The sequence below is a fragment of the Euprymna scolopes genome, chromosome 14 (genome assembly GCF_053919585.1).
Source record: "Euprymna scolopes isolate OS-2025 chromosome 14, ASM5391958v1, whole genome shotgun sequence".
NCBI lineage: Eukaryota > Metazoa > Mollusca > Cephalopoda > Sepiida > Sepiolidae > Euprymna > Euprymna scolopes.
In genome coordinates, this window is record NC_136495.1 from 85,914,450 (window position 1) to 85,927,285 (window position 12,836).

A 12,836-nucleotide genomic window follows, 5' to 3' on the forward strand; every position below is an offset into this window, starting at 1 on the left:
TGACAGGGTATGGCATGAGGGTCTCCTCAGGAAGATTAGATCATACGGTATCACTGGTAGAATACTTAACATAATTAAATCCTTCTTAGATAAGAGAAAAATCCAGGTAGTCCTCCACGGTCGTACATCTAAACAATATGATATAAATTTGGGAGTGCCCCAGGGGTCTATCCTTGGACCTCTACTGTTCCTGATATTCATAAATGACCTCCCCGACAAAATTGCCTCTGAGATGGGTATATATGCTGATGGCACCACACTCTATAGCAGGCACGACAGGAAAACAAATGAACACATATCTAAAGAAATGGCAGAAACACTAGAGGATGACCTCCAATCAGTAGTGGATTGGGGGCAAAAATGGATGGTCACATTCAATGCCGCCAAGACTAAACTAGTTTCATTCAATAACTACAAGAAACCTTCTCTACCACCTATAGCAATGGCCAACGACTCTTTATCTGAGAGTACGTCTTTCAAGCTCCTTGGCCTAACGTTCATAGGAAACATGAGTTGGAACAAGTACATCGAGGGCATTGCCAGGGTCGCTGCAAGGAAGGTGGGCTCTCTCTACCGTGCTAGAAAACTACTAACACCCAAAAGTATCCTGTACCTCTATAAGGCAACCATTCGCCCATGTATGGAGTATTGCTGTCATATTTGGGCTGGTGCATCGGCTAGTAGTCTCTCACTCCTTGACAAGGTTCAAAAGAGAGTCACAAATCTGATAGGCCCTAAACTGGCATCAAAGCTTCAGCCTCTGTCCCATCGACGAAACGTTGCATCCTTCTACAAGTATTTTAATGGTGAATGCTCTGACGAACTGCAAGCACTTGTGCCGCCACGACGTGAACACCCTCGACAGACCCGACAAGCTGCAAAATCCCACCCCCACACTGTAGAGATCCCTAGATGTAAAGGATCTTTCTACTCCAGTAGTTTCTTCCCCAGAACTGCTAGACTTTGGAATTCCATCCCAGGTCACTGCTTCCCCAACTGTACTGACATGCAGAAGTTCAAGTGCAACGTGAACCAACATCTTGCTGCCCAAATCCCTACATAGTACCCCAGTAGTTGTTTCCCCTGATAGTAGCCCCCTAACACCAAAGTGGCAATGTGCCTTGTTTGGGATGAAAATGTAATAAAAAATAAAAAAAAATTCAAGTTTGATGCATCAAAAACATAACACACACCTGAAAATGTTTTTCCTTTAAAAAAGACATTGCATTTTAACTTACCAGTTAGCTGTATCTTGTTTCCCGATGTATGACGAGATCCCTGGCGACACCAGATGATCTTGCTTTTCAAATAGAGGAAGAGAAGATGGGAGAGGAAAAACAGATGTTTATAAGATTCCTGTCCACAGAAAAGAGTAAATATTTCAATGAGAGAAGAAATAGTGAATATTTCGATGGGAAATAAATAAATAAATATGATAATGAGATTCTCGAGTTGGCAGAAAAAGCAATACAGGGTCGTTTTCTGGTTTAGGTTAGAACAACAATTCAAATTATTAAAGAAACAATGTTTTGTTGAAAGGTACAATGACTTGGGTTCAAAAGGTCTGTTTTGGTGTCTGGGAGGTGTTGTCGTTGGGCCCACCTGTTATGTTTAACTGCCAGATCACCAGCCAGTGATAAGTTAGTTGGACAGATAGATAAATAAATTGAACCTAGGGAGAGGTATGGTCATGAAAGACGAAGAAGAGAGAAAAGAAAGAGAAAATAAAAAGAATAAATGAGTTCACGAGAGAAGAAAAAGAATAAGAGAATGGAAAAGAGAAGAATAACTCCTAAAAGGTGGAGGGAGGAATTTCTGATTTGATAAAAACGATTGACTTTTTGGAGTTAGAGTCCAGAGTCCTTTTTTACTGACTGGCATTGAGACGTACACATCGCTCTCACCCCGCCAGGGGGGGGGGGCGAAACCCTCATAAGAGCTAAGTTGGAAGGCTCTTGTTCTTAGCTGGGAAATTGATTAGTGGAATTTAAGTATACAACCTGCATCATGAAGCTTGAATCAAAGAACTCGACTAAACAAGTGTAAAACGATTTATGAATAATTATTTTGTTTCGTTATATAAAAACCTCCCAGAGTTTTTCCTTGTTCTCGAATTGCCGGCCTGAAATGAAGATGCAGTTTATTTCAGATATGCCCTGACGCCAGATCATGAAGGAGACAGACTGGATCCAGCACGAAGCCAGAGTGACGGCCGAAATCGACAATGTTGCCACACGGACTTAGGGTCATGCACGTTTCGCGTGCCCTGAGCAGCAGAAAGATATTTTCCAGTGACCAGTGAGAGTCTGGTCACCCTTGAGGGGTCCACCACTAGACAAGTAAGAATGTAGCCCTGCTGGATTGCATCTATGGTCCTGTGAGCTGGGAGTGACGAACACGGCCAGAAGTACATCACAAGTATGCTCCAGTGAACCAGGATAGCGACGAATGCAGCCCGGCCCCGGGTAGGGTTATATTATATTTTAGTGCCGTGACCAGGATATCACATCTCTGAGATGTGCATGAATGAGTAACCACAAACACATTTTTGAAGCGTCTGGAACTCAGTTTTCTTGAAAGAAAAAAACATTGAAAAATATAAGGAAAAAGGAAAATGGCACAGAAAAAAAAATCGGGAAAAAGAACGATTGAAAAGAAAACTTATTGAAAAGAAAAGAGACTGACATTGAATTTATCGGAAAGAAAAGAATGATTGAAACTGAACTTTGAAGGCATAGCTAAAAACATAATAGCCGTCAGAATGCATGGAAAAAGCTATGCTGCAAGGAAACAAGGGAGATGACGAGAGACAGAAAAAAAAAAAAAAGAGATGGAAAGAAATGAAGCAGACAACAAGAGAGGTAAGGGCAGATTTTTATTGGTTCCTATTGCTTCGCTCAAATTTTTTTAGGTGCGTTGTCAGTGTGGTTTTTTCTTGATTAAGTCTCCCGTAACGAAAGTTTTGTCTTAATATGCAAAGTATTGTTGATTTTTCTTCCACTCCCAAAGGAAAAAGTTAAAATGAAATATGTATTCGTTAGACTGGTTGATATGCCGTCGTTGTATAAGAACGGACGCGCATATGTTGTCACTGATAAGAGAGAGAGAGAGAGAGAGAGAGAGAGAGAGAGAGAGAGAGAGAGAGAGAGAGAGAGAGGCAAGTCCCCTTAAAAGGGATAGGAGTAAACAGATTTAGTAGATATGATAAAGACGAAGGTAGGGAGGAAAAGTCAACCCTTGAGTTAGGCTTAGCGGTAAGGGTATTTAGTGGCCGTGTGGTGAAAAAAAAAAAAAAAGAGAGAGAAACAGAGACTAGCAAAGAATAAAGAAAAGAAATAAGCAGAATGGAGAGAGCGGTAGATAGATATGGCGAACGGGTTTGGAAACGAACGGTGTTGGAAAAAGAGAAGCCGAAGTAGAGATGAGTGAAGAAAAGAAATACGACTACGACGACAGTTTAAAAAGACAAAAAGAAAGAAAAGAACTAAGACAGAAAAATGCGATCGTTTTTGTAATTTCTGAAATTGAATTCGGTAAAAAAAAACAAAAAACAAATGTGTGATTTTGTTGTATACTTTAAATCATAGTTATCGGCATGGACTGTAAGGAGATAGAAAGAAATAGATAAGGAATTTCATGAAGTTACCGACTGATTGGAAAAATGCATAGTCGGTGGTGTTGTGTGGGCGGCGGATTGAGAGGTAATGGAAAAATGCGTTGAAGAAGCCAGAAAGAATTGGCTAAATAAAACCCTGCGGTAGGGATGTGAAAAAGTGCAGAGTGCACTGTGTATGAGCTATAAAAGTAGAAACAGAGAAATGTACAAGGGGTACTGGTCGTAAAGGCATGAAGAATTGAGTGGTCAAAGATTTAACGAGACACTGGGTGTGTCTGCGTGAGATGCCATGGAAAACGCATGTGAGAATACGAATATCATAGATATGTGATCTCTCCTCCCGGCCCGCAGTGACAGACACTGTGCACCACTAATGAACGGGGAAACTCTTGAGAATAATGCACCATGAGATAGAATGGTCAATAAGAGAGAGAGAGAGAGAGAGAAAGATGCTCATGCCGAGATAACCTGAAGAATGGTTGCGAAAAGGGAAACCAAATAAGGATAGAGAAATAGAAACCGGTGGTATCGATGCCGTTCTGATTTTGTAACAAATAGAAGCTCTCATAAGAATAAATTAAAGATGAAGTAATGATTTGCCTGAGATTAGTTGTGAGACATTTAGACTGTCAAATAAAGGAACGTTTGGTTGGAGAATTTTATTAAAATTAAAGAAAACAAATGAAAATTGATAGAACCGTGATTTGATTGAAGAAAAAAAAATAAATAAAGGGAACTGTTTCGTCTATTTTAATATTTGTATTGAAATGTACTAATTTTTTTTGAAAATTTTTTTTTTTTAGATGAGGACTGATAACGTGTGTAATTGTTGTGTAGCATTCTCACCTGCTTTGAATAGAAAATCATTTAGTGTGAAAACTTTCATGAAATGTGAATAAAATATTGTTGGAAGTGATGTTAAGGCATTTAAACTGTTGAATAGAAAATCAGTTGGCCTGAGAGTTTTCATGAAATGTGAATAAAATATTGTTGGAAGTGATGTTAAGGCATTTAAACTGTTGAATAGAAAATCAGTTGGCCTGAGAGTTTTCATGAAATGTGAATAATATATTGTTGGAAGTGATGTTAAGGCAATTAAACTGTTGAATAGAAAATCAGTTGGCCTCAGAGTTTTCATGAAATGTGAATAATATATTGTTGGAAGTGATGTTAAGGCATTTAAACTGTTGAATAGAAAATCAGTTGGCCTGAGAGTTTTCATGAAATGTGAATAAAATATTGTTGGAAGTGATGTTAAGGCATTTAAACTGTTGAATAGAAAATCAGTTGGCCTGAGAGTTTTCATGAAATGTGAATAATATATTGTTGGAAGTGATGTGAAGGCAATTAAACTGTTGAATAGAAAATCAGTTGGCCTGAGAGTTTTCATGAAATGTGAATAATATATTGTTGGAAGTGATGTTAAGGCAATTAAACTGTTGAATAGAAAATCAGTTGGCCTCAGAGTTTTCATGAAATGTGAATAATATATTGTTGGAAGTGATGTTAAGGCATTTAAACTGTTGAATAGAAAATCAGTTGGCCTGAGAGTTTTCATAAAATGTGAATAAAATATTGTTGGAAGTGATGTTAAGGCATTTAAACTGTTGAATAGAAAATCAGTTGGCCTGAGAGTTTTCATGAAATGTGAATAAAATATTGTTGGAAGTGATGTTAAGGCATTTAAACTGTTGAATAGAAAATCAGTTGGCCTGAGAGTTTTCATGAAATGTGAATAATATATTGTTGGAAGTGATGTGAAGGCAATTAAACTGTTGAATAGAAAATCAGTTGGCCTGAGAGTTTTCATGAAATGTGAATAAAATATTGTTGGAAGTGATGTGAAGGCAATTAAACTGTTGAATAGAAAATTAGTTGGCCTGAGAGTTTTCATGAAATGTGAATAATAAACTGTTGGAAGTGATGTTAAGGCATTTAAACTGTTGAATAGAAAATCAGTTGGCCTGAGAGTTTTCATGAAATGTGAATAAAATATTGTTGGAAGTGATGTTAAGGCATTTAAACTGTTGAATAGAAAATCAGTTGGCCTGAGAGTTTTCATGAAATGTGAATAATATATTGTTGGAAGTGATGTGAAGGCAATTAAACTGTTGAATAGAAAATCAGTTGGCCTGAGAGTTTTCATGAAATGTGAATAATAAACTGTTGGAAGTGATGTTAAGGCATTTAAACTGTTGAATAGATAATGGGTTGGCTTGAGAGTTTTCATGAAATGTGAATAAAATATTGTTGGAAGTGATGTTAAGGCATTTAAACTGTTGAATAGAAAATCAGTTGGCCTGAGAGTTTTCATAAAATGTGAATAAAATATTGTTGGAAGTGATGTTAAGGCATTTAAACTGTTGAATAGAAAATCAGTTGGCCTGAGAGTTTTCATGAAATGTGAATAATATATTGTTGGAAGTGATGTTAAGGCAATTAAACTGTTGAATAGAAAATCAGTTGGCCTCAGAGTTTTCATGAAATGTGAATAATATATTGTTGGAAGTGATGTTAAGGCATTTAAACTGTTGAATAGAAAATCAGTTGGCCTGAGAGTTTTCATGAAATGTGAATAAAATATTGTTGGAAGTGATGTTAAGGCATTTAAACTGTTGAATAGAAAATCAGTTGGCCTGAGAGTTTTCATGAAATGTGAATAATATATTGTTGGAAGTGATGTGAAGGCAATTAAACTGTTGAATAGAAAATCAGTTGGCCTGAGAGTTTTCATGAAATGTGAATAATATATTGTTGGAAGTGATGTTAAGGCAATTAAACTGTTGAATAGAAAATCAGTTGGCCTGAGAGTTTTCATGAAATGTGAATAAAATATTGTTGGAAGTGATGTTAAGGCATTTAAACTGTTGAATAGAAAATCAGTTGGCCTGAGAGTTTTCATGAAATGTGAATAATATATTGTTGGAAGTGATGTGAAGGCAATTAAACTGTTGAATAGAAAATCAGTTGGCCTGAGAGTTTTCATGAAATGTGAATAAAATATTGTTGGAAGTGATGTGAAGGCAATTAAACTGTTGAATAGAAAATTAGTTGGCCTGAGAGTTTTCATGAAATGTGAATAATAAACTGTTGGAAGTGATGTTAAGGCATTTAAACTGTTGAATAGAAAATCAGTTGGCCTGAGAGTTTTCATGAAATGTGAATAAAATATTGTTGGAAGTGATGTTAAGGCATTTAAACTGTTGAATAGAAAATCAGTTGGCCTGAGAGTTTTCATGAAATGTGAATAATATATTGTTGGAAGTGATGTGAAGGCAATTAAACTGTTGAATAGAAAATCAGTTGGCCTGAGAGTTTTCATGAAATGTGAATAATAAACTGTTGGAAGTGATGTTAAGGCATTTAAACTGTTGAATAGATAATGGGTTGGCTTGAGAGTTTTCATGAAAGGTGAATAATATATTGTTGGAAGTGATGTTAAGGCATTTAAACTGCCGAATAGTAAGTCATTTGGCTTGAGAGTTTTTACAGGGTGTGAGGTGGTAAATTGGTTGGAAGTGGCATTAAAACATTTAGGCTGTCAAAGAAAAAAATCATTTAGCCTGGGAATTTACATTGAAAAGAAATGAAATCAATCGCCTGGTAAATAGTTTTGAAGCATTTAAACTGTCAGGTAGAATGTCTTAGAGAAACTAACGGTGCTGCTGTTTTAAAAAAATTAAAAATGCTTCAGTCAAGAAGGATTTCTCCTTCACAGGACGGGGATTGAATATGTTGAGTGTAGTGTTGTAACATTTGTTATACTTGGTCCCTGGCTAGAATGGCGCTGCTGGGACAAATTATGTCACTGAAGGTTTTTGGATATTTTGTAATCGAACACTCTACTGGAGTATAGCTAATAATTTTTATGTGCCCAACATGTCACTCAGATTTAATGGTATTTAATGACAGTATTGATGGTAAATTTGAATTTTTGTATAGCTGAAGAATGGATTGCCATTGAGCAAGTAGAAATTAATAAATAGAGGCGTAAATATGACTTGACTGTGCCACGTTTGGTTAGAGTTATTTCAGTCACCAGAATACCACATTTACCTCATTTTCATTTTGTTGACTTCAGACAATCACGTGAGAATTAAGTGAGATTTTTTGAAGATAGTGATTTGAAGGGGAGCAATTAGACCCACGAATGAACAATAAATTAGTCATGCAGAGATACAGTGTTTGAAAGAAGACAAAGTTAAAGAGGGTAAATCACACCAGAAATGAATAGAGATCTCTGTTTGAGTCCGTGTGAATTATGAGATGGAAGATCTTATTACCATCAGTTGGCTCGATGCACTGAAAAATGTGCATGTGAGTAGTGTGCCTGGAAACTTCTGTCAATCTCGTAGGAGAGAGAATTAATTGTATTGGAAATTCTGTAATTGTATTTGGGAATTCTGACTGAAAGGAAATAGTTTAGTTGAGGACTAACGAAATTTGGAAAAGAAGAGAAATATCAGAAAAATGGATATGTGGAAAGGATCTGACCTTTCTTTTGCTCAATGAGGTGTGAGAGAAATCTGGAGATTTGTTTTTTTTAATTAGCAGATAGCTGGATAAAAAAGGTGGGAGTCAATAATGAAAGAATTCCCCAATTTTAAATGTAGGAAGAAATCAGGTAACCTCAAACCACTGACAGCTGACACCGCACCTGAGCGGAGGGGGGATACCAATGAGTGCCCTCTACCAAAACCGGGATAGCATGCATGAGCTGCAACCATCGACAAAACCCAAGGTTACAAGCAGGGATTCCAAAGTCAGTCCCTAAGCCATTATTAAAAAAGAAAAAGAATGAAAAAAAAAACAAATATCCAAAGCACAAATATTTTTCTGATTGTTTATGAGTTGTGAGAAAAAAGAGAAAATGAGTTTAAAGGGTGTATGAGCCCTCCTTTGATAGTGAACTGAACATGGTTATCTTTTCACGGTTGCATGCACATAGATTAAGTCGTGAAAATAGACTGAAAGTAAATAAGAAAAAAAAAAAATGAAAGAAACCCCATGTTTGCATGTACATAGTTTGATGAGTTACAGTTATACAGAAGGACTGAAAATAAAGAAGAGAAACAGTTTTGCATGTACGTAGTTGCAGTCACCTTAAAAGGACTAGTAGAGTGAAAAAAAGGGAGTTTATCAATTGAAAAATGCATGTGTAGCCGAATATAAAAATCCATGACTCATGAGCTGTGGAAGCTTATGATTGCATGGGTGCATGTTTGGTTGAATGAGTGCCATTTTCTCTAATGATAAGAACTATGAACTACATAAAATTACTTATTCACGCATATTTAGATATACACAGCAGTACAACCAGAACCATTGGACCAGAACATTTTTGCATGCTAAATGGACAAATTTTTCTCAGTTGCTTTTTATTGACTTTGATTGTAGAATTTACTAGTTTCGGGTCGGGCTTCTAGTGCAAGTCGCATATATGCCAATTATGACTAATTGACAAGTGAAAGGAAGGGGCGGATATGACGAGATCCCTGGCGACACCAGATGATCTTGCTTTTCAAATAGAGGAAGAGAAGATGGGAGAGGAAAAACAGATGTTTATAAGATTCCTGTCCACAGAAAAGAGTAAATATTTCAATGAGAGAAGAAATAGTGAATATTTCGATGGGAAATAAAAAAATAAATAAATATGATAATGAGATTCTCGAGTTGGCAGAAAAAGCAATACAGGGTCGTTTCCTGGTTTAGGTTAGAACAACAATTCAAATTATTAAAGAAACAATGTTTTGTTGAAAGGTACAATGACTTGGGTTCAAAAGGTCTGTTTTGGTGTCTAGGAGGTGTTGTCGTTGGGCCCACCTGTTATGTTTAACTGCCAGATCACCAGCCAGTGATAAGTTAGTTGGACAGATAGATAAATAAATTGAACCTAGGGAGAGGTATGGTCATGAAAGACGAAGAAGAGAGAAAAGAAAGAGAAAATAAAAAGAATAAATGAGTTCACGAGAGAAATAAAAGAATAAGAGAATGGAAAAGAGAAGAATAACTCCTAAAAGGTGGAGGGAGGAATTTCTGATTTGATAAAAACGATTGACTTTTTGGAGTTAGAGTCCAGAGTCCTTTCTTACTGACTGGCATTGAAACGTACACATCACTCTCACCCCGCCAGGGGGGGGGGGCGAAACCCTCATAAGAGCTAAGTTGGAAGGCTCTTGTTCTTAGCTGGGAAATTGATTAGTGGAATTTAAGTATACAACCTGCATCATGAAGCTTGAATCAAAGAACTCGACTAAACAAGTGTAAAACGATTTATGAATAATTATTTTGTTTCGTTATATAAAAATCTCCCAGAGTTTTTCCTTGTTCTCGAATTGCCGGCCTGAAATGAAGATGCAGTTTATTTCAGATATGCCCTGACGCCAGATCATGAAGGAGACAGACTGGATCCAGCACGAAGCCAGAGTGACGGCCGAAATCGACAATGTTGCCACACGGACTTAGGGTCATGCACGTTTCGTGTGCCCTGAGCAGCAGGAGATATTTTCCAGTGACCAGTGAGAGTCTGGTCACCCTTGAGGGGTCCACCACTAGACAAGTAAGAATGTAGCCCTGCTGGATTGCATCTATGGTCCTGTGAGCTGGGAGCGACGAACACGGCCAGAAGTACATCACAAGTATGCTCCAGTGAACCAGGATAGCGACGGATGCGGCCCGGCCCCCGGAGAAGAGGGGGTAGGGTTATATTATAGATGCACCACAAGCAACATCAGTTGTCTTAAGAGTTGGTTTTCCCAACTCCCATGCTAGACGTGAAAGTAAAGTGATGTCTGAAGCAGTAACGAACTGAAAGTTCACTGTTTATATATATATATATATATATATATATATATAATTTTGTTTATACTATATTATTATATATAACAGCCTAGATTGCCTATAAGTGCTGTTGACTTCTCTAGAAATACATGTATTTTTTTCTGAAATTGTCATCAAATCATAAAATGAAGTAAACTTGATTTAATATTTATATACCAATTTATTTATCATGTCTGTGTGTTATTGTTTTCTTTTTTCTCAGAAAATGGCCAAATTTATTCCTCTGGTTCTAATTCAAATGGCGAAAGTTGTGGTGAAACAAAAGTAAAGCTGAATTTCACACAAATTTTCTTTAGTTCTCATCGAATTGTACATGCAACATGTGGCTGGGATTTTTCAGTGGCTCTTACAGGTTGGTAGTGACAATTCTTTTTTCTCCTTTCATATTATTTGCTGCTAAGGTATATGAACTTTTAGCTGTTGACAATATTAATTATCCAGGAGTACATGCGTATATACATATAAGATTCATTGTTGTTATTTTTTTATTAGTGATATTAGCAGTTTTGAAATGCTGCTTTTTGTATCGATTTTGTTTCATAAATGATGAGAGTTACTTCCCCATTTGTTTTGCATCGTCCCCCCCCCCTTTTTTTGACAGGACACATTTTTTAATTTTATTTTTATTACAGATTTTTACGTGCTTAAAGTTTTCCATGTACACATGTTTCTGGCTACCAGTTAGGTTTCTTTGGCAAGGACAAATAATCACATAATCCACAATATGTATATATATACACTGCTGATCAAAAATTTAAGACCACTTAAAAATCTTTAAAAAGAAACCTTTTTTTTTAAGAATAGACTTTAAACTCTTCAGACTTAAGGTTACTAATACTACAAAAAAAAAGTTATGGAAACGAAAAGGTACATTTATATTATTATATATATATAACATTTTCTCTTTGTAAAGAAACATCATTTTGTTGGTCACTCTTGGCTACGAATGGAAACAAAGTTGATATTAAAAAATATATTATTGTGAAAATTATCTTTACTTTCATCATATTTTGCTTAGGGTAAAATGTTTAAGTATCAAAACCTATCTCTTTACAACCCCCTCCTTTTCATAACCTATCATACTTTCATCAATCACTGTCCGTTTTCTGTAGGCTGTTTTTGAACCCAGTCAACGACGGGTACTTCTGCTAGTATATATATATATATATATATATATATATATATATATTAGTTGTACCTACCTTGTATTTGTCTGAGAGTCGTTACGTTGGTTTAGATTTTTTAATTCATACACCCAAATTAATTTCATGTTTATAAAGTTTATACAAAAAGAAATTAATTTCAAATTTGTTTATATCAAGCAAGTAAATTTAACAAATTAAAACTAAATGAAATGGTCAATATTTTCTCTTCATCTAAGCACATGCATACATAGACACACATGTGTGCATCTTGTATGATAAAACATTGAAAATAAGATATGATTTCAAATGTTATAACATAAATTTTGCATTTAATTTACTTTTTTATCAATTTCTTGGAGACAAAATAATAAAAAATCTAAAAAAGATCAATGTAACAAAAAAGAAACTGTTTTATCTTTTTAGACAAAAATATTTTGCAGAATTTGACTTTTGCTGTGAAATGTTAATTCTAGTTGTGAATTAAAAATATAGTTGACTTTTGAAACTCAATAAAAAAAAATGTCAAGATGAACATTTTATATCCATAAAAAGTGAATCTTTTTTTTTAAGAATAGACTTTAAACTCTTCATGGCAGCACGTTTATTGTCATTAATGGCAGCATGTTTATTGTCATTAATGGCAGCATGTTTATTTTCATTAATGGCAGCATGTTTATTGTCATTAATGGCAGCATGTTTATTGTCATTAATGGCAGCATGTTTATTGTAATTAATGGCAGCATGTTTATTTTCATTAATGGCAGCACGTTTATTATTATTAATGGCAGCATGATTATTGACATTAATGGCAGAATTTTTATCATCATTCATGGCAGCATGTTTATTGTCATTAATGGCAGCATGTTTATTGTCATTAATGGCAGCATGTTTATTTTCATAAATGGCAGCACGTTTATTGTCATTCATGGCAGCATGTTTATTTTCATTAATGGCAGCATGTTTATCATCATTAATGGCAGCATGTTTATTTTCATAAATGGCAGCATGTTTATTGTTATTAATGGCAGCATGTTTATTTTCATTAATGGCAGCATGTTTATTTTCATTAATGGCAGCACGTTTATTGTCATTCATGGCAGCATGTTTATTGTCATTAATGGCAGCATATTTATTGTCATTAATGGCAGCATGTTTATCGTCATTAATGGCAGCATGTTTATTTTCATTAATGGCAGAATGTATATTGTCATTAATGGCAGCATTTTTATTTTCAT

At 35.5% G+C, this 12,836-nt stretch overlaps 1 protein-coding gene across 3 annotated transcripts in view; it reads left to right on the forward strand.

Moving 5' to 3' along the window:
* The window catches only part of LOC145293144 (secretion-regulating guanine nucleotide exchange factor-like), an 85,043-nt gene that overhangs the window by 54,218 nt on the left and 17,989 nt on the right, over positions 1 to 12,836 (forward strand). For 2 of the 3 annotated variants that reach the window (XM_080139565.1, XM_080139564.1), the window contains exon 3: positions 10,659 to 10,808. In XM_080139565.1, coding sequence (XP_079995691.1) covers positions 10,659 to 10,808 — 150 coding nt within the window. Of the gene's footprint in view, positions 1 to 2,695; positions 2,862 to 10,658; positions 10,809 to 12,836 lie in introns of those variants that run through there. The other variant, XM_080139566.1, reaches the window with a different exon arrangement.